A 22858-nucleotide genomic window follows, 5' to 3' on the forward strand; every position below is an offset into this window, starting at 1 on the left:
TTTTATTTTTGCGTGCACGAAACGGTGTCGGGGATTATTTTTTGCGGGACGGATTGTCGTTTTTATTAGTACTATTTTGGAGTAAATGTGACTTTTTGATCACTTTTTATAGCATTTTTTGGAAGGAGATGTGACCTAAAAACAAAGATTCTGGCGCTGTTTTTCATGGTTTTTTTTTACCGCGTTCACCGTGCGGGATAAATTACATAATAGTTTTGTAGTTTGGGTCATTACGGACGCGGCGATACCAATTATGTATAGTTTTTTTTATTTTTACGTTTTTTCCCATAATAAAAGACTTACTATGGGAAAAAAGTCAGTTTAGCTTTATTTTTATTTGAAATGTGTGTGTTTTTATTGTTTTACCACATTTTTATTAACTTTTTTTTTTACTTTTTTTACTTGTCCCACTAGGGGACATGAGGGCCTGATGCCCCGATCGCTACTCTAATACACTGCACTACATACGTAGTGCAGTGTATTAGCGCTGTCAGTTATTCACTGACAGCAAGCCTATGAAGACACGCCGCAGGCGGGTCCTCATCGGCTCCCGTACAAGGCAGACTCGGACGCCATTTTCTGGCGTCCGATTGCCACAGCAACCCAGCGATTGCATCACTGGGTTGCCGATCGGGTGAAAACCTATCAGATGCTGCGCTCTATTGAGTGCAGCATCTGAGGGGTTAATCTGCCGGATCGGAGAATAGCTCCGGTCCTGGCAGTTACAGGAGGGTGCCAGCTGTATAATACAGCTGTCACCCCGCGGTGATGGTGCCGGCTCTGCTTCTGAGCCCGCACCATCACTGCGCCGTACATATACGGCGCTTTGCGGGAAGCACCTCCCGACAGCGCCGTATATATACGGCGGATGTCGGGAAGGGGTTAATGTCTTCCCTGGAAAAAGCCCTTTGGTTAAATTCAGAAATTCAGACTAGTGTGGCGTTTGAGGTTAGAAATACATACATACACATATATATATATATATATATATATATATATATATATGGGATAAACATGCATACTGGGTCTCCATTGTCCAACTTTCTCAACAATAGTATATGCTGATCATGCTTATAAAAAAATCACATTAACTTATATTATAGAAAATACCCTTTTTATCTTGAGAGAATTTCTTGTCAGGCATCCACTTCCCGCTGAATCCTTCACCGTCATGAGTGATAAACAGCATTTCCTTCTTATTTAGGGCTAAATCAGACATAAACACTTGGCGTCCATACACCCAACGGCACAGTTTCATGGAACTGTTGGTCGTTTTCCAGCAAAATACCTTTAAATTTAAAACAAGTTTTAATAGTTCGTGCAATGTTAAATCTACTTCTACACTATTAAGATATAGGAGGTGAATTTTAACGATCATAAACAGATCTATGGTATCTATTTATCTATAAAGGCCATCATACTCTTCCAGCTTGATCCAAGGCAAGGAAACGAACAGGTTGTCCACCGTTTTCTTTGAGGCTCTGTGGATCTGCCTTGTAATCTAGAAAACCACCAGTAACAAGGACCTTCTTTAAGTTCAGTTGCCTAAATTAGAAAAACAAATGTCATTTTTTGATTTATTTTGTCACGAGATGGAAATAAAGCCGCAATATTGCGACTAGTGGATATTTTTTGAGAAAGGAAAGAATCATTTATTTTTACTTTGATGCAAGCTTCTTGCACTGGTACTCAGTTAGGAGGTAAACGTCTCCGCGCTCAGTAACACAAACGGTAGCGCCGTCACTTGCAGATACAAGAGATATACTGATGTCTTTATGATGCAGAGCAGAGACTTGCCGAGGACAACTGATATGTTTTTCTCCATTAGGATCTTGCAAATAACCTAAACAAAAGGGACGCTAAATTATTATAAGACCTTAAGTAGTTCACAGTTATGGACATAGAAAGTCTTTTAACGTGATATTCACCTAATTGACCACCATTAAGTCCCATTGTATAAACAGCATCTTTAGTCCATAGTACCGTGTGAAACCTTCCAGCAGCAACCCCGATCACCGACTTGCCTTTCAAAGTTTTGGCCTGTACCTGTAGAGAAAAAAAGAAAAATATATTAAATCTAGTTATTACCTGCACATATTTAAAAGGGCTTGTACAGGATGGCATAAAAATTAAAAAAAAACACAGATTTCTTCCATAAACAGCACCACCCCTGTCCTTGGGTTGTATTTGGTATTGCAGCTCAGCTCTACTAAAGTGAGCAAGTCGGAGCTGCCAAACCACACACAACCTGTAGACGAGTATGGAGCGGTTTTTGGAAGAAAGAAGCTATGTTCATCTAATCCTCGATAAAGTTATAAAAAGGGTTCATTGACCTAGAAGCGTTTTGTAAAGACCGTTGCAACTGTAAGTGATTATAGTCAACGTTTGTCAGATGATGCTATATATCATTCTTTGTTGATCATCTCCTGTGGAGAGTGGCTTCAGATTACGCACAATATATTACTTACAACACTAGAACTACATCACTATTTAGACATACCTGTCTAGGAACATTACAATTTGAAAGAGGAGGGAGGATGCCCAGTTGATGAAATGTGTTTAAGCCAAAGCTGTAAATATATCCCTCTTCTGTTAGTACCACTGTATGGTCCTTGGCAGCAGCCATTTGACTACATGAATGGGTGGCCAAACCTTCCACCAACCTTGGAACCTTTAAAATAAATACAAAAAAAAATAAAAATCATACATAAAATTAAGCACACTTTAACACTCCTAGTATTGCCCCCTCTTTGATGACTATTTTGGGACTTAAAGAGGCTCTGTCACCAGATTATAAGTGCCCCGTCTCCTACATAATCTGATTGGCGCTGTAATGTAGATAACAGCAGTGGTTTTTATTTTGAAAAACGATCATTTTTGAGCAAGTTATGAGCTAGTTTAGATTTATGCTAATGAGTTTCTCAATGGACAACTGGGCGTGTTTTTACTTTTTACCAAGTGGGCGTTGTACAGAGGAGTGTATGATGCTGACCAATCCGTGACCAATCAGCCTCATACACTTCTCATTGTTCCAGCCCAGCATGATCCACAGCACAGTGTGATTGTGCAGTGAAAGAAGCTGGGCTGGAACATTGAGAAGTGTATGACGATGATTGGTCACTGATTGGTCAGCCTCATTCACTCCTCTGTACAACGCCCAGTTGGTAAAAAGTAAAAACACGCCCAGTTGTCCATTGGGAAACTCATTAGCATAAATCTAAACTAGTTCATAACTTGCTCAAAAATGATAGTTTTTCAAAATAAAAACCACTGTTATCTATATTACAGCGCCAATCAGATTATGTAGGAGATAGGGCACTTATAAATCTGGTGACAGAGCCTCTTTAATGACCAAGGGATTTTTTTCAGTTTCCTCATCATCGCATTTCAAAAGCCGTAACTTTTACATTTTTCCGTAGACATTGCTGTGTGAGGGCTTGTTGTGATGTGGAGAACATATACTCTATTAACTTCTTTGGTGGGGGTAATGGAGAAAAAACAAAACAGAACTTCCGCCATTCTTTTTTGCGTCTTAAATTTACGCTGTTCACCATGTGATGTAAATAACAGATCTTTATTCTGCAGGTCGTTATAAATTTGCTGTAGCCATAATTGTATAATGTTTTTATGTTTTACTACTTTTGTACAATTATAACACTTAAAATATTTTTGGAGAAAAGTAATAACGTTTTAATATTTCCATCAACATAGCTATAGAAGAGCTTATGTTTTGCCGGACGACTTGTAGTTTTCATTGGTATCATTTTGGGATACAAAACTTTTTGATCGCTTTTTATTTTTGGAAGGCAGGCTGAACAGAAGGCCACAGTTCTGGCATTGTATTTTTATATTGTTCAACGTGCGGGTAAAATAATGTAATCGTTTTATTGTTATGGACGCAATGATACCAATTATGTGTAGCTTTTAAAAAAAAAAAAAAAAAAAAATCATAAAACATTTTGTAAGGCGGAAAAAATGGGTTTTGTATTTTTTTTTTTTACATGGGATGTTTAATTTTTTATAATATAAACATTATTGATCTATTTTGACTTTTTTTGTCTCACTATGGGATTTTACTATGCAATAGTTTGATCGCATTTATAATACACTGCAATACTTCTGTATTGCAGTGTATTATGCATGTCAGTGTAAAATTGACAAGCATTCTATTTAGCTCTAGGGGGTCTTTGTTAGGCCCCCGGCTGCCATGGAAACCATTGGCAACCCGCGATTGCGTTGCGGGGTTGCCGATGGGTGAAAGAGGAAAACTCCTCCCTCTGAAACAACTTCTTCTAAAATCGCTAATGACAGCGGCATCTAAGGGGTTAAACTGACAGGATAGGAGGTAACTCCGATTCCGGCAGCTAGAGCAGGAGCCTGGCGGACGTTAGACAGTCCGACACCTATGTCGGGCTTATGACCAGCTCTGTGAAAAGGCAGAGCTGTGGCATAAGTACCCTTTAAGGCTATGTAAACCTTTGAAAGTGTGTTTTTTTTTTTTATATAAAAAGGTCAATCAGTGTGTTTTGTGCAACTTTATATTTAGTTTTTATTAAAAATTATTTTAACTTTTTGAGATACAGCTGCTCTGTACACTTTGCAGAGCAGCTGCATCTAGCAATAAATCCTGCTCCCGGCAGACCCGCGGGACTGACTGTTTCAGTGAAAGCGGGTCCGATTGAACGGTTACCAATCAACATCTAAGTTCATAACTTAGATGTGATCGACTACAAGTGGATCCTGCGTGTCAGAGACACACAGGACCCGCAGACACTGAACCCGTCAGGTCCGCGGTACTGACGGATTCAGGGCTCAGCGCATGATACAGATGCTGTGTATAGAGAATACAGAGCAGCTGTATCTCGAAAAGTAAAAATCTTTTTTTTTAATAAAAACGAAATATAAAGTTTCACAAAACACACCGATTGACCTTTTTATATATAAAAAATAAAATCTGATTCGATGGTTTGCCTTGCCTTTAATAAGTGCCGTTAAAAAGGTGTATTGGTGGTCATTAAGGGGTTAGGAACATTTTATAAAGTAGCTTGATCAGTTTCACTTGCAGATAATACAGGACAAGATGGAGCACAGACATACCAGACATGTAAGCTCATCTCCATGACCAAGCCGACCCCCTTGACCATGGCCACAGGTGTAGATCTGGCCTTTCTGAGACAGGAAGACTGAGTGAAATTTACATAGTACCATCTATATAAAAAAAAAAAAAAATAATTAAATTAGACACACCACTTTTTATTTTTTTTCTTCCCCCCCCCCCCCCCCCCCCCCGAGATGGAAGAACGGACTCCATGAACTATAACAGAATAGGGGGGAATTTGTGACTAAAAGTAAACAATTCACTAATTAGGGGGGGGGGTGTTAATTTCACAGGGATGGCAAAATACCATAAGAAAACCGGTGAATAATCCAAATATAAATCACACAAAAGTTATAAACAAAGCGGTCCATCTTAATAAGCGCCGATTTTACCTGTCTGATGTAAATGCCACAGCGGGGAAACATGTCAACCAGTTCAGGATGATTTTTGCTTTGTTGGTTACCATGCCCTGAGGTAAAATTTATATTATTTCCCCAGGTGTAAAGTTCTGTGGGATCTGAAAAAAGAAAAAAATTCATGTTTTTCGGATGTTACACACACTTATCAAAAGTGCTTTGTATACCAATTTATAACAATGAAAGAGTTACAGCATAACTTACTATGGTGTGCAAACGACTAATATCGTATTATTTCATAACACAATGTCGTTCTGACAACACTTAAAACTTTCTTGGTTGTATAATGGATTAAAAAAAAAATGTACTTATAGAAAAAAATATATATATCTAAATAGACCCTTGAATGTACTGAGGAAATATATTGTACAGAACTTGAAAAGTGATGCGAAAGACTAATTCTAAAGCCAAGTATATTAAACGTTATATTATTTCTTTTTTAATATTGAGAGTCTGTAGGAGCCTATTCTTAGGGGGTCGATCATTTTCCATAAATAGAGCGGCGATTATATGATGTACAAATAAAAATCAGGTGAACTTTTACATTTGGAGCCAAGATGATACCAATTTTTTTTATTTAAATGGGGCTATCTCACGAAGACAGCCACGGGTAAGTTTTAAATGGTTTTCTAGAACTAGAATATGTAATCCCAGCAGTTTGACCCCCATTGATCAGGAAGATATGGCATTTCCTAGTAAAATGCCATAACATTATGAGATGGAACACCCCTTTAGGCCCGCATTTTCAGTATAGGGCACGGCCCGTAAAATACGAAAAATAGGAGATGCTCCATAATTTCCGACACAGTTCTACGGCACGGACATCATTCCATAGCGCTATGGAAAGGTGTCCGCAACCAATAGAACCGAATGGGTCCGTAAAACCGGTCATGTGCATGGGGCCTTAAGCGGTACTGTTAAGCATGCTCAGCAGTATTGGCATCTCCCATAGACTTATATGGAGCGGGCCTTGTACATGCTTCATACATCCCCCTCCAATTATCAACTGATTATTCCCTCTAATATGGAGTGCTCCATTATAGGGGTTTGTAGGGTCCCAGCATTCAAACTCCCACTGATCTAACATATGCTGTGAATAGGTGTCAAAGCAGCCACGGCGAGTCTGGTGCCCGGAACCCCTAGAAATCAGCTAATATCACACTGTGACGATCGCCTTTCCATATAGTAGCATTACATGCCAGAAAATCAAATCAATAACCAGCCGTTGAATAGATGGTCGGCCAGGTTGAGCAGAGCAGAAGTTACGCATTACAATTGGGGAAATAGGTCAAATTGCCTTTATTTTCTTTTAATATTATTATTCTTCCCACCCACTCCCCCCACAAAAAAGAAAAAAAAAAAATTACAGCTAAGCCAAGTTGAGGAAAAAAAATATTAAAAAAGAAGGTTATGGCACATGAATCGCAGTAATGTAAATATGAATCGCTGCATCCCTAACATCCAAAATGGGCCGCATCCTCAAAGTTTGCTACAATTAGATCTACTCCAGACAACGCTCTGTGAGATAAATACACCAGGAGCACAAATCTCACGGATAAAGCAGTCATTCATGTCCGTACTACAGAAGCGGTCATATTTCTGAAGGAGGGAAGATCTATACTTACCACTAGCCTGGAAAACAATATGAGCAGGACGGTCCTTCATTACAAGGTCCAGCGCAGTGAATCCATCTTTATCTTGGATGTGAGGATTACTGCCATGCTTGAAAACAAGAAAAAGCATATAAAATGGCAATTCTCATCACCGCATACAAAAGCACCACCTGAAAACATTACATGGGGGAGTGTACAAATATACTATACGCCATTCTTCGTCAGTGGGAACTTTATTAGGTATACCTGTATATAAATGTCCAGGTAAATCAAACACAGCACATGAAGGCCTGAAGACACGGTCAAGACCCTCAGTAAGAAATACCCAATACTAAAATGGTGAACCTGATCGAATGGCCACGAGGAGCCACATATGGCATTCAGTTGCATTTCTCAGTGCCATAGGTTTGGCATGTACATCATAAGCATTTCAAGGTCTGAACAGAGCCTTAGGCCTTATGCACACGAGCGTATTTCACGTCCGTGTTACGCACGTTAAAACAACAGACGTCACACGGACCTATGCAATTCAATGGGGCCATTCAGACATGCAGTGTGTCCGCTGCGTGAAACGCACTGCATGTCCTATACTTGTGCGTTTTTTGCACATCACGCACCCATTGAAGTCAACGGGTGCATGAAAATCACGGACAGCACACGGACGTCTTACGTGTGCGGTGCGTGATTCACGCAACAGTTGCTAAAGAAATGATGAAAATAAAAACAAAACGCCTCTTTCAGTGTATTTTGCGGACGTAAAAAATGTGTGACATATGTGCGTAAAAAACCCAGACACGCACCGTACATGGAACTGCAAGACAGGAGAAACGCTGCGTTTTTTACACGCGCAAAACTGACACGTTCGTGTGAATAAGGCCTTCGAGACAGGAAATAGACTTATGAAAGGCACACAAAAGATGATGTAATAGACAAAGTTGTTTCGCAAAAAAACCCTGGAAGTATTAAAATCGACATAAAACATTGAGTCATTTGTAAATGTGTCATTTTTCTCCATTTACATCAAAGTGAAAGCAAACATTCTGCTGGCTGCCGTAATATGTTTGCAGTTTATCTGCACCCTGCAGACATTCATGTATAACAGCGGAGTTGTCATCTGAGCTCCCACAATGCACTGCTCTCTGGCAACAAGAATCCACAAGAATTGAGCAAAACAAAAACGTTGCGGAATTAAAAATCAGCACAAGAGAAGTAAAGCAAAAGTGTTTAACCCGCTAATACCGAAGCCATTTTAAACCTTAATTACCAAGCAATTTACGTTTTTCCATCGTCGCATTCAAAGAGTTAGAACTTTTTTATTTTCCCGACATGGCAGGATGAAAAGAAAACAACATAATAAAGTATTTTGTAAGGGGGAAAAAGTGGGCTTTTCATTTTTCTTTTTTGGGACATTTATTTCAAACTTTATTAAACTTTTTTAACTTTGTTTTTAGCCCCACTAGGGGACATCACTATGCGATCTTTTGATCGCTTTTATAATACACTGCAATACTTCCGTTTTGCAGTGCATTATTGCCGGTCAGTGTAAAACGGACAGGCATCGGTTAGGCCATACCTCTGGCATGGCATAACAGGCCATCGCTAGAGGCAGACCTGTAGGCCTTTGCTGCCCCCCCCCCCCGACTGCCATAGAAACCATTGACACCTCGCGATTGCGTCGCAGGATACCAGTGGGATGGGAGAGGGATTAAGCGCTGTATCTGAGGGGTTAAATATGATCGGAGACTGCTGCTAGTGGCCTCCGATCATTGCCCTGAAGCTCGAGGCTGTTAGCTACAGCCCGGGCTTCAGGAGCACCCCACCCGATGCAGGAAAACTTCTGAAGTGCTGACGTGAAAAGGCAGCGCTTCAAAAGAACTACCCTGAAGGGCCGCCGTAAAAACACAATATGGTGGTCATTAAGGGGTTAAAAAGGTATTCAACGGTTTATGTAGCTTTGCACTGTAGCCCCTCATACACAAGCCAAAGATTTTTTTTAATCTGCAGTATGTCAATTTATGCTGCGGAATGGTTGCATATTTGTGGCGGATTTTCCCCGTTGAGGTTAATGGGTAATCGAAATTACACAACAAATAGCAAGTGCGATTTATGCTGCTGAAAAACAGATTTACACTTTAAAATAAAAAATAGTCTACACTCACCTCCCCCGGTACCAACGTCCCATAGTCACTTCTCCCGTCTGGTCTCCATATTGCCGCCCTCCAGGGATTTCATGTAATTTTATGCAACCGCTGTAGCCAATCACAGGCTGCAACGTTCACATGGGAGAAAACGTTATCCCAAGAGGACGGCAGCGCAGACACCAGCCCTGGGAGGAGTGACGCGTTGCTATGGGAGACCAAGGGAGGAGGGTGTGGACTTTTTTTTTCTTTATCCCCTGGTGTCCGCGGCAGCAAGTCTGGTGAAGAGTCTGCACCAAATCAAACACAATTTGGTGCAGACTTTCAGATGGAAATCCTCGTGGTATCTGGGTCAGATTTTGCTGCAGAGTTTTCCACAGGAATTCTGACCCGTTTGAATATACCCTAAAAGTAGAGTTTTCCTTTAAAGGGAACAAAAAGAATACGAATGGTTTCTTTAATTATTGCATTAACCACATATATCCCTCCTAGCCACAACCATTTATCACCTATCCACCGAATAGGTGATAGATGTAATATAAGTTGGAGTTCGACCACTGGGACTGCCAGTGATAGTTAGAACAGGGACACCATAAACAGTGGTCTAACATGCATGCTGCCGCTACATTAAAACTGTATGGGACTACAGGAAACAGTCAAGAATTCCATCCATCAGTGGATGTCACAGCGGTCTGACCCCCTGATCTAACAATGATCCCCTATCTAGTGGATAGGTAATAAGTGTTTGTGCTGTAAATACCCCTTTAAAGAGGCTCTGTCACCAGATTTTGCAACCCCTATCTGCTATTGCAGCAGATCGGCGCTGCAATGTAGATTACAGTAACGTTTTTATTTTTAAAAACGAGCATTTTTGGGCAAGTTATGACCATTTTCGTATTTATGCAAATGAGGCTTGCAAAAGTACAACTGGGCGTGTTGAAAAGTAAAAGTACAACTGGGCGTGTATTATGTGCGTACATCGGGGCGTGTTTACAACTTTTACTAGCTGGGCGTTCTGATGAGAAGTATCATCCACTTCTCTTCAGAACGCCCAGCTTCTGGCAGTGCAGATCTGTGACGTCACTCACAGGTCCTGCATCGTGTCGGCACCAGAGGCTACAGACTGATTCTGCAGCAGCATCGGCGTTTGCAGGTAAGTCGATGTAGCTACTTACCTGCAAATGCTGATGCTGCTGCAGAATCATCTGTAGCCTCTGGTGCCGACACGATGCAGGACCTGTGAGTGATGTCACAGATCTGCACTGTCAGAAGCTGGGCGTTCTGAAGAGAAGTGGATGATACTGCTCATCAGAAAGCCCAGCTAGTAAAAGTTGTAAACACGCCCCGATGTACGCACATAATACACGCCCAGTTGTACTTTTACTTTTCAACACGCCCAGTTGTACTTTTGCAAGCCTCATTTGCATAAATACAAAAATGGTCATAACTTGGCCAAAAATGCTCATTTTTTAAAAATAAAAACGTTACTATAATCTACATTGCAGCGCCGATCTGCTGCAATAGCAGATAGGGGTTGCAAAATCTGGTGACAGAGCCTCTTTAATATGCATTGTAAGGCTTACCTTTAGTAGTGTCAGAGCACAATCTATATGGCCATAGAAGATGCTCCTATGTAAAGCCGTCCATCCAGATTCTTTGTCTTTGACAGATAGATCTATACCTTTGGCAGCTAACCAATCCAAGACCCCTTTTTTACCACAGGACGCAGAAATATGAAGAACATTGCGTCCAAAATCATCCTTCAAAGTAGCGGCGTTGCAGCAATAAGAAGAGAGGAAGGCCTTGATTTGCTGCTCACTTCCTTTTGTCACCACAGAGATGACATCCAGTGCGTGCTGAAGTGAGCGGCAGCGCACGGTACATTCAGGCCATACCACATCCATTCTTGATGCTCTTCAATACGGAGAAATCCTTCACAATATACCGGAAAACAAAAAAATTCCCAAAGTGAGGCTCAGCGGGACAACAAAAGCTCGGGAAATACCTTTGGCACTGTTACATTGATAAGAGATACTTGTACAAATGTATACAAAAATAGATTTCTATGATATAGTCCTTTATTAGGTTCCTGAAAGAAGTCCAGCAACGGAAGAGAAGGCAGGTAGGGCAGAGTGAGGGGGTACACCCCCCCCCACTCTGAGGACGTCACGTTCCTTTAAATTTCCATGATTGCACACGCGCCCTGTGCAGAATAGAAAAGGGAATAATCAGTAGGTGCAAAAAAGATGGTTGCAGGCCCTGCTCAAGAAGAAGCTACAAAGGAGACTTCGGGATCAGGCACATGGCTGTATAATTAGCGCCAATAACGGGATCGGACCCAGTCCTATTAGTTAGATTAGTCTAAGAGGAAGGTATCGGATCTCATGATTGCCACCAAATATACTGTTCATGCCAGGAGACATATTACAGCCACATCAGTCGACGCACTAGTTGGGCTTCTTATGCCCAACTTTTTGGATTGTTCAATATTGAGGTCATCATCACAGATCACCAAGCAACTAAAAATAAAAATCGTTAGCCTGGCTCCTGAAATGGGCTACAGTATTCTGTCCAGCCACGACTGAAGCTGGAGATAGACATTATTATTTCCAGCAAGCAGATTTCTATTAACAACTTCGTCAATAGAGGACAATCCACCTGTCCCACCAACATCTATCGGAGAATAAGTGATGGGGAAAAATGGATTTCACCCAGTATGATGATATTGTTTTACCCGTAATAATTGGCATCAAAGCCAAAATGGTATTTTCATGGTTGGACACCAACTGTCTAAGGGTATGTGCACACGTAGTGTTTTCAGGCGTATTTCGGGGCGTTTATGCCTCGAAAAACGCAAGCAGAACGCCTACAAACATCTGCCCATTGATTTCAATAGGAAAAACGGCGTTCTGTTCCGACGGGGCGTTTCTTACACTTCATTTTCAAAGAACGGCGCGTAAAAAAACGCCCACGAAAAAGAAGTGCATGTCACTTCTAGAGTCGTTTTTGGAGCCGTTTTTCACGGACTATAGAAAAACAGCTCCAAAAATGGCCGTACCAAACGTGAGTTCACTTAAAAAACAGCTGAAAATCAGGAGCTGTTTTCCCTTGAAAACAGCTCCGTATTTTCAGACAGTTTTTTAGTGAGCGTGTGCACATAGCATAAAGGTTTGACGAAAACTCGTCAAAACACTTGTCGAGGCGTTTTTTTCCCGTTTCTGACTGATTGAAATGGGGTTTTGGAGGCGGAAACTGCCTCAAGATAGGTCATGTCGCTTCTTTTTACCGCGACGCGGTTTTCCCGCTCGCATTAAAAAATTCATCCGGCATTTTCAGGCGGTTTTTGACGAGTTTTGCGGAGCGGTTTCCGCGCCCCAAAAAAACTGTGTGAACAGGGCCTAAGGCTGGGTTCACACTGAGTTTTTTGACTAGTTTTTTGGCATGGAAACCGCTCCGCAAAACTCGCCAAAAAATGGCCGAAAATGCCTCCCATTGATTTCAATGGGAGGCGGGGGCGGTTTTCTCCCCCGAGCGGTAAAACCGGCTCACGGGAGAAAGTGACATGTCCTGCAGCGAGGCAGGGACTCCTAGCATATGAATCCAGCCTTAATTTTACGCGTCGTTGTCAAAATACGGTGCGTCAAAAGAAGTGCAGGACACTTCTTGGGACGTTTTTGGAGGCGTTTTCCATTGACTTTTCATTGAAAAACAGCTCCAAAAACGGCTGTAAAATACGCTAAAAACGTCTGAAAATCAGGAGCGGTTTTCGCCTGAAAACAGCTCTGTATTTTCAGACGTTTTTAGTCTAGTGTGTGAACATACCCTAATAATGGCAAGGGAACGACTGCGCCCTCCATAGCAGGGTCTCCACTTTGCTTAAGAGGCTCTGTTACCAGATTTTGAAACCCCTATCTCCTATTGCAGCAGATCGGCGCTGCAATGTAGTTAAGAGTAACGTTTGTTTTTTAAAATGAGCATTTTTGGCCAAGTTATGACTATTTTTATATTTATGCAAATGAGGCTTTCTAAAGTACAACTGAGCGTGTTTAAAGTTAAAGTACAACTGGGCGTGTATTATGTGCGTACATCTGGGCGTTTTTACTTCTTTTACTAGCTGGGCGTTCTGACGAGAAGTATCATCCACTTCTCTTCACAACGCCCAGCTTCTGCCAGTGCAGACACAGCGTGTTCTCGAGAGATCACGCTGTGACGTCACTCACTTCCTGCCCCAGGTCCTGCATCGTGTCGGCCACATCGGCACCAGAGGCTACAGTTGATTCTGCAGCAGCATCAGAGTTTGCAGGTAAGTAGCTACATCGACTTACCTGCAAACGCCGATGCTGCTGCAGAATCAACTGTAGCCTCTGGTGCCGATGTGTCCTCGCTCGTCCGACACGATGCAGGACCTGTGAGTGACGTCACAGCGTGATCTCTCGAGAACACGCTCTGTGTCTGCACTGCCAGAAGCTGGGCGTTCTGAAGAGAAGTGGATGATACTTCTATACACAACGCCCAGCTAGTAAAAGTAGTAAAAACGCCCAGATGTACACACATAATACACGCCCAGTTGTACATAACTTTAAACACGCCCAGATGTACTTTAGAAAGCCTCATTTGCATAAATATAAAAATGGTCATAACTTGGCCAAAAATGCTCGTTTTAAAAAAAAAACAAAAAAAAAAAAAAACACGTTACTCTTATCTACATTGCAGCGCCGATCTGCTGCAATAGGAGATAGGGGTTGCAAAATCTGGTGACAGCCTCTTTAGTCTACAAGTTACATCATACGTCAGGTCACATGACTTCAAACATGTCACCCGTTTATGTGGAACACAGACTGTTAGCTAGCGGCAGATCAGAGCCAAGACCGCCATATGTAATCACAAGCCTGCTGACATAAGAGCTGCTCTGGATCTTTCCACAGGTTACCAGAAACATTATATGGGTGACATCACTCCATCTAGAATGCATCCAATTCTACCTATATCAGTAGAGAGACACGTCATACTTATTCCCAGCCAATGACAAGTCTGCTACCCCCTGCTATTCTATACACGGACATGTATGATACTGGTTCTCCTGCTGACTGCCGCTCTACAAGGCTACTGTGTACGCCTCTCACCGGTCGCTAGTTGAAGACTGAAGATCTGGGGGCACACGGGAACATAACACACAATATGATCTTCATTATGGGGACACACAGCACAGCAGCCGGCAGCCTCTGGAGTGGAAGATCACCGGCAGTAAGCGGCCGTACCATTGGCTGCTGCTAGTCTCTAAAACTAGGTGTCTGAGCTGGGAAGAGCCTTCCAAAAACTCCAGCACCAATAGCGTAGTCCGAGGTATGTCACTCCTCTGACTATTGGTGGAGAAGTTGCACTATGGCTTCCCTGATTGGACAACTGCGGTGTTAGTCAAAACAAAACCGCTGATTCTAGAATTCAGCCGCTCCCACAGCCCAGAGCTCTGTACGTACAAGCGTAAACGGCGTAACGTGTTGACGTTGCAAAACACGGCTGCGAGAGCTCATTGGATAATAGCCTGCAATAGAAGCAGAGACATTGTTCTTGCTCTTCGGACGTCATATTTTATGCTCTTGGAATTACTTAGAGCTGCAGGTTACCTTTTTACCACAGTGGGGCGCTCGTACACCAATATTCCTGTTTGCTAGAGCACCACCTAGTGGTAGATTCAGTTTGCTTTACAATAAGGGTATGTTCACACGGCCAAATTTCAGACGTATACGAGGCGTATTATGCCTCGTTTTACGTCTGAAAATAGGGCTGCAATACGTCGGCAAACATCTGCCCATTCATTTGAATGGGTTTGCCGACGTGCTGTGCAGACGACCTGTTATTTACGAGTCGTCGTTTGACAGCTGTCAAACGACGACCCGTAAATTCACTGCCTCGGCAAAGAAGTGCAGGGCACTTCTTTCAGACGTTTTTGGAGCTGTTTTCTCATAGACTCCAATGAAAACAGCTCCAAAAACGAGTTGGTAAAAAAATGAGTTGGTAAAAATGCGAGTTGGTAAAAAACGTCTGAAAAGCAGGGTCTGTTTTCCCTTGAAAACAGCTCTGGATTTTCAGACGTTTTGGTTGACTACGTGTGAACATACCCTTAGGCGTTTTTAACATGATGATTGAGTAGTTTAACCCCTAACAAGACAGTGGGTTTTTAAAAAAATGTTGGCTATTGATTTTTTTTTTTACATAATTTCTTTATAACATTTAGGGCTGTCCTTTCATACAATTTTTATAGTAATATTTTTTATACGTTTATTAGGGCTATTCTGCAACAAGCACATTATCATTTATATTTAATTTAGCAAATTCACACTAAAATAATCAAAATGGGTTACACATTCTGTTGCTGTTTTAGGCTGATACTGATGTGGTAAAGGGGACCTGGAGCGAGGAGTGGAAAGTACTCAGGTCTCTGGTCTGGGGTCGAAATATATATTTTTTTGCTCTGGGGTCTGAATTATGGGATCTGGTCTGGATTTTTTATTTATTTTTTGTTCTGGTCTGGGGTCTGGATTTATTCTGGGGTCTGGGTTAAGGTCTGTACTAGTTTAAGGGGTCTGGTCTGGGGTCTGAATTATTTTTATCTCTGGTCAGGGGTATGGATGAATCTTGGGGTCTGGTCTAGGGTATGAATTAACTGTGGGGTCTGGTGTCTTAATTTATTTAGGGGTCTGGTTACAGGTCTGTTCTGAGGTTTGATACCTCCCCTGCCCTATCCCACATTTTCTACTTGTGGCTGATAGTATATATGATACCATGATTTGTGGAACTCCAACTCCCAGCATGCTCTGATCATGTGTGGAGTCATGCAGCGTGTTGTACTTTCACAGGATTATTTTATTTTTTTTTCCCCTTCCTGCTGTGGCCACTTTTGACCTTCCGGACAGAGGCTCATTTTACAAATCTGACATGTTTCACTTTATGTGGTAATAACTTCGGAATACTTTTACCTATCCAACCGATTCTGAGATACACGTGACACATTCTACTTTATGTTAGTGGTAAAATTTGGTCAATACATTCAGTATTTAATTGTGAAAAACACCAAAATGTAGAGAAAAATTGCAAAAATTAGCATTTTTATAAATTTAAATATATCCACTTGTAAGACAGATAGTTATACCACACAAAATAGTTGTTAATTAACATCCGCATATGTCTACTTTATGTTGGCATCGTTTTTTGAACTTCCTTTTATTTTTCTAGGACGTTATAAGGCTTATAAGTTTAGCAGCAATTTTTCACATTTTCATGAACATTTCAAAAGGCTATTTTTACAGGGACCAGTTCAGATCTGAAGTGACTTTGAGGGGCCCCTTACTTTACAAACCCCCATAAATCACCCCATTTTAAAAACTGCACCCCTCAAAGTATTCAAAACAGCATTCAGAAAGTTTCTTAACCCTTTAGACGTTTCAGAAGAATGAAAGCACAGTAGGGGTGAAATTTACAAATGTCATTTTTTTTTGTTGCAGAAATTAATTTTTAATCAATTTTTTCTGTAACACAAAGTTTTACCAGATAAATACAACTAAAAATGTATTCTCCAGATTCTGCTGTTTTACGAAATATTTGACATGTGGCCCTAGTGTGCTAATGGACTGAAGCACAGGCCTAAGAAGCAAAGGAGCACCTAGTGGATTTTGGGGCCGTCTTTTTATTACAATATATTTTAGGCACCATGTCAGGTTTGAATAGGTCTTGTGGTACCAAAACAAAGGAAACACCCCAAAAATACCCCATTTTGGAAACTAAACCCCAAGAGGAATTTATTTAGATGTGTAGTGTGTATTTTGGCCCCACAGGCATTTCCCAGATTTCTATTAGAATTGGGATGTGAAAATGAAAAATATTTTTTTTCCAATGAAACGTAGAATTTTTTAATTTCCACAAGAACTAAAGGAAAAAAAAGCACCCCTACATTTGTAAAACAATTCCTCCCGAGTGCAGCAATACCCCATATGTGGTCATAAACTGCTGTTTGGACACGGCTCAGAAATGAAGGAACACCGTTTGGCTTTTGGAGCTCAAATTTAGCAGGAATGGTTTGCGGAGGCCATGTCGCATTTGCAAAGCCCCTGAGGGACCAAAACAGTGAAAACGCCCCAAAAGTGAACCCATTTTGGAAACTACAGCCCTTTAGGAAATTATCTAGGGGTATAGTGATCATTTTGACCCCACAAATTTTTTGCAGAAATTATTGGAAGTAGGCCATGAAAATTCAAATACATTTTTTTTCCTATAAAATGTAGGTTTAACAATTTTTTTTTAAATTTCCACAACAACTAAAGGAGAAAAAGCACCCCAACATTTGTAAAGCAATTCCTCCCGTGTACGTCAAAACCCCATATGCGCTCATAAACTGATGTTTGGACACACGGTAGGGCTCAGAAGGGAAGAAGTGCCATTTGGCTTTTAGAATGGTTTCCGGGCGCCATGTCGCATTTGCTGAGCCCCTGTAGCATAGCTCCCAACCGTCCCGGATCCGGCGGGACAGTCCCGGTTTCTCACCGCTGTCCCGTTGTCCTGGGCGGTCTGAAAAATGTTCCGCTGGGCGCTGCAGCTGTATCAAAACAGCTGATCGCTGCTAAGAGGCGCCCTGCATGCTGGACGACTGCAGAAGCGATCAGCATCAGGAGGCACGGGGTCTTGCAGCTACATTCTGACTGGTGTCGATGCCGGCCTGGGAGTGGACCAGTCCAGTCACCTGACCTGTCATCTGACTTCACAGGTCAGGTGACTGGACTGGTCGACTCCCAGGCCGGCATCGACACCAGTCAGAACGCTGCTGCCAGACCTCATGCCTTCTCCTAACGGTGAGTGATTTGAGGCAGAGCGGAGAGTGGAAGCAGTAGGCTACCTCTACCGCTCTCCGCTCTGGCAGCATTGTGGCACAAAGTATAAGGGGGGGGGGGTTGTGTGGCACAAAGTATAAGGGGGAGGGGGGTTGTGTGGCACTATGTACAAGGGGGAGGGGGGTTATGTGGCACTATGTACAAGTGGGGAGGGGATTGTATGGCACTATGTACAAAGGGGAGAGTGGTTATATGGCCCTATTTACAAGGAGGGAGGGGAGTTGTGTGACACTATGTACAAGGGGGAGGGGGGGTTGCGTGGCACTATGTACAAGGGGAGGAGGGGGTTGTGTGGCACTATGTACAAGGGGGAGGGGGTTGTGTGGCACTATGTACAAGGGGGAGGGGAGTTGTGTGGCACTATGTACAAGGAGGTTTTGTCTCGCTTTGTACAAGGGGGAGGGGGTTGTGTGGCGCTATGCACAAGAGGGGGCTGTGCGTGGTGCTATGTACAAGAGGGGGCTGTCTGTGGTAATATCTACAGGGGGCTGTGCGTGGTGCTATCTACAGGGAGCAGTGTGTGGTAATCTACAGGGGTACTGTGTGACACTATCTACGGGGGGCTGTGTCTACAGGGGGGCTGTGTGTGACACTATCTACAGGGGGATGTGTGTGACACTATCTACAGGGGCTGTGTGTGACACTATCTACAGGGGCTGTGTGTGGAGTGATCTACAGGAGGGCTGTGTTTGACGCTATCTACAGAGGGGCTGTGTGTGGCGCTATCTACAGGGGGGCTGTGTGTGGCGCTATCTACAGGGGGGCTGTGTGTGGCGCTATCTACAGGGGGCTGTGTCTAAAGGGGGGCTGTGTGTGACACTATCTACAGGGGGATGTGTGTGACACTATCTACAGGGGCTGTGTGTGACACTACAGGGGCTGTGTTTGGAGTGATCTACAGGGGGGCTGTATTTGACGCTATCTACAGGGGGGCTGTGTGTGGCGCTATCTACAGGGGGCTGTGTGTGGCGCTATCTACAGGGGGCTGTGTGTGGCGCTATCTACAGGGGGCTGTGTCTGGTGCTATCTACAGGGGGCTGTGTCTACAGGGGGCAGTGTGTGACACTATCTACAGGGGGATGTGTGTGACACTATCTACAGGGGCTGTGTGTGACACTATCTACAGGGGCTGTGTGTGACACTATCTACAGGGGCTGTGTGTGGAGTGATCTACAGGAGGGCTGTGTTTGACGCTATCTACAGAGGGGCTGTGTGTGGCGCTATCTACAGGGGGCTGTGTCTGGCGCTATCTACAGGGGGCTGTGTCTGGCGCTATCTACAGGGGGCTGTGTCTGGCGCTATCTACAGGGGGGCTGTGTCTGGCGCTATCTACAGGGGGGCTGTGTCTATAGTCTATAGGGGGCAGTGTGTGGCACTATCTACAGGGTGGGCTGTGTGTGGAGCTATCTACAGGGGGGCTGTGTCTGGTGCTATCTACAGGGGGCAGTGTGTGGCGCTATCTACCTGGGGGCTGTGCCTGGCGCTATCTACAGGGGCTGTGCCTGGCGCTATCTACAGGGGGCTGTGTCTACAGGGGGCAGTGTGGGACACTATCTACAGGGGGGTTGTGTGTGGAGCGATCTACAGGGGGCTGTGTCTGGTGCTATCTACAGGGGGCTGTGTGTGGTGCTATCTACAGGTGGGCTGTGTGTGGCGCTATCTACATGGGGGCTGTGTGTGGCGCTATCTACAGGGGGGCTGTGTGTGGAGCTATCTACAGGGGCTATGTGTGGAGCGATCTACACCATGTTCCAAATTATTATGTACATTGGATTTAAGTGTCATAAACATTTAATTATTAGTTTTTCAATGAAACTCATTGATGGTATTGGGTCTTAGGGCTCTTTGGATCATTGTAATCAATCTCAGACACCTGTGATAATTAGTTTGCCAGGTGTGCCCAATCAAAGGAAAACTACTTAAGAAGGACGTTCCACATTATTAAGCAGGCCACAGGTTTCAAGCAATATGGGAAAGAAAAAGGATCTCTCTGCTGCCGAAAAGCATGAAATAGTGCAATACTTTGGACAAGGTATGAAAACATTGGATATTTCAAGAAAACTTAAGCGTGATCATTGGACTGTGAAAAGATTTGTGGCTGATTCGGAGCACAGATGGCTTCGTTCAGATAAAGGCATAATGAGGAAGGTTTCGGCCAGACAAATTAATAGGATTAGGAGGGCAGCTGCTAAAATGCCATTGCAAAGCAGCAAACAGGTATTTGAAGCCGCTGGTGCCTCTCGAGTCCCGCAAACCTCAAGGTGTAGGATCCTCCAGAGGTTTGCAAGTGTGCATAAAGCTATTATTCGGCCACCCCTATACAATTCTCACAAGTAGAGATGAGCGAACTTATGAAAAGTTCGGTTCGGCTAGTTCGCCGAATTTCACGAAAAAGTTCGATTCGGACCGAACTAGTTCTGACCGAACCTGTAATTTCTGTGCGCCGAGCATGGTACTGTCCAGGGTGCTGAAAGAGTTAATGGGCTGCACTAACTCTTTCAGCAACCTTGACAGTACCATGCTCGGCGCACGGAAAATAAAATTTAAATGTAATAAAAAAAAAATAATAATACTGTCAGGGATCAATACTATGTATATTGTTTGAAAAATATTATCCTCACACATATGTATATACTTTTCAGTTCTTTGTGTAATATACTGATATATATAACAAGTTCTTTGTTCATGTCGGACACACCTATGGAAGACACCGCCCCCTGGAATGCAAGACGAGTGAGTCTGAGAAACTGGTGGGGGCTTGGGCACTCCCACATCTCTGGGGAGGAGGCATGTGTCTCTTTCTGTGTTTCTTTGTTCTGAATAAAAGGTTTTCAGTCTTCTTCCTGGCTGAGAGACGGAAGCTGTGTACCAAACATATTTGGCTGGTTTACTTCTTCCAGGCATGCCTTCAGCTTTCAATTTACAGAGGTGGTTATTCAGTGTGAAATACGGACCTGACATTTGGCGCCCGAACGTGGGGCCTCACTCGAGGAAATATCAAAATCCGGACAATCAACAATCACAGGGTGAAACAGAGGACTCAAAGTTGCCCACTGAAGGAATTTGATCACCTCCGCAATAACACGGTAAGCAAATTGATTTTATAAATCTTCGTCTTATCTGTGTTAGTGGGCAGTCTTGTGGCGATCTGTAGAACCCTTTTGTTGATTTCCTGGATTATCTCAGGCGACAGAGGTGATATTTTCCGCTGTGAGGTAAAAAAACCTGTGAGACCTTAGTCGCGCCCGACTAACCATCCTCTGGGTAATTAGAGTCTAAATAAAAGATTATATAACCGACCGGAGAGCTGCAGACTGCAAATTTTAATATTTCCAGCGAGGCCAGAGAGTCTAAAGATTTTTTATATCCTAGCGAGATGTAATAAATGACATTGCAGACTAGAGATGATACTATTTCGGCGAGACTTATTGTTGCAGACTGTGAAATTATAATATTTCCTGCCAGACCAAGAGTTGTAGACAGAAGATTGTTATATAAATTACGTGTATAATATAGACTGTTAGAATGGATGGTTTACGTTCCATATTCAAATCATCAGGATCACCCGATCCTATTCATGATTTGGTGAAGTGAATGGAAGTTAGGAATAAGAAAGGTATTGTATGTTATATGTATTAGAAAACACAGGACCAGCCGACGCCCGGTAATGGTGTCCGTACCTCATGTTGAGTGTGTCCTCATTGTGGGTGGGAAACCACCCCCCCCCCCTTTCACAGCTGCGCACTGTGTTTCCAATGGGAGAGGCTGCCCCTGATGTGGCCACGCCCGGCCCAACCAAATCAGTATGAAATAATCGCCTTGTTAATTTTTTCATTTGTAGTGTCTTTTCTATTTACAGAAGTTCCAGTCTAGTTCCCTGATGAAACAACACGTCATCATAATATAGAGATGGTGGCCGACAGATTGTACTGTTACAGATTATGTGGTTGATGTTTTGAACGTAGATAATTCCTATACAATGGTGTGATGAATGATTGCAGATACGTATGTTGTTTTGCCGGCATTGAAAGTGTTAAGATTGTGAGACTAGACGCAGTTAGAAGCTGTGAGTGTGTGACCTCCCTCCCTCCCCCCTGTAGTGTACTATGCTGTGTTTGGGAGGAGGAGGGGGGCTGACTGGGTGCAGTCTGCAAGGCTGATGAGACAAAGGATTTCAATATGCACTGCTGAGATATATATATATATCAGTAATGTCTACAAACCTAAAATAAATTTCTTCTCTTTGCGCATGCGCTGTTGTTTATAAAAGTTACGATATTTATGTGTTATGATGTGATCAGATTTCATGTGTTTTGATGTTAATTCAGATGTATTAAACTACAGATACTGTGAGACACGGGGTTTTGAAAATGTATGTGCCCCCACCGTTCCCTATTTTTATATACAGTTTATTGGTTTGCAGTAATTAATGTTATCAGATATAATATTTTCTGTTTTTATTGAATAACTAACTACAATTGTTTTGTTTTTGATTTCACACATGAGTTATGTCATTGTAAAGATAAAATGTATTTGTCAGGAAAAAGTCATTTTTGTTTCAGGCTGTTGTACATTACAGGGGGTTAAACTAGTGTTATGTTGAGATGTAGTTTTGAACTCTGCTACATTACTTTCGCAGAGTCCACAAAGGGGGGAATGGTGAAGGAACTGATCAGGTACAATTTTGGTTTGTTTTGAATTAATTAATTTG

At 42.7% G+C, this 22858-nt stretch overlaps 1 protein-coding gene across 1 annotated transcript in view; it reads right to left on the bottom strand.

The window, feature by feature from the left end:
* Nucleotides 1–14632, bottom strand: part of IBTK (inhibitor of Bruton tyrosine kinase) — a 52565-nt gene extending 37933 nt beyond the window's left edge. Inside the window, exons 1-10 of the mRNA XM_075862070.1 lie at nt 14389–14632; nt 10849–11468; nt 7140–7236; nt 5491–5615; nt 5098–5208; nt 2501–2671; nt 1929–2046; nt 1663–1843; nt 1422–1545; nt 1111–1288 (exon numbers count right to left, since the gene is read on the bottom strand). Coding sequence (XP_075718185.1) covers nt 1111–1288; nt 1422–1545; nt 1663–1843; nt 1929–2046; nt 2501–2671; nt 5098–5208; nt 5491–5615; nt 7140–7236; nt 10849–11169 — 1426 coding nt within the window. The 5' untranslated portion in view covers nt 11170–11468; nt 14389–14632. The remainder of the gene's footprint in view (nt 1–1110; nt 1289–1421; nt 1546–1662; nt 1844–1928; nt 2047–2500; nt 2672–5097; nt 5209–5490; nt 5616–7139; nt 7237–10848; nt 11469–14388) is intronic.
* Nucleotides 14633–22858: the final 8226 nt, after the last annotated feature.

The sequence above is a fragment of the Rhinoderma darwinii genome, chromosome 4 (genome assembly GCF_050947455.1).
Source record: "Rhinoderma darwinii isolate aRhiDar2 chromosome 4, aRhiDar2.hap1, whole genome shotgun sequence".
Taxonomy (NCBI): domain Eukaryota; kingdom Metazoa; phylum Chordata; class Amphibia; order Anura; family Rhinodermatidae; genus Rhinoderma; species Rhinoderma darwinii.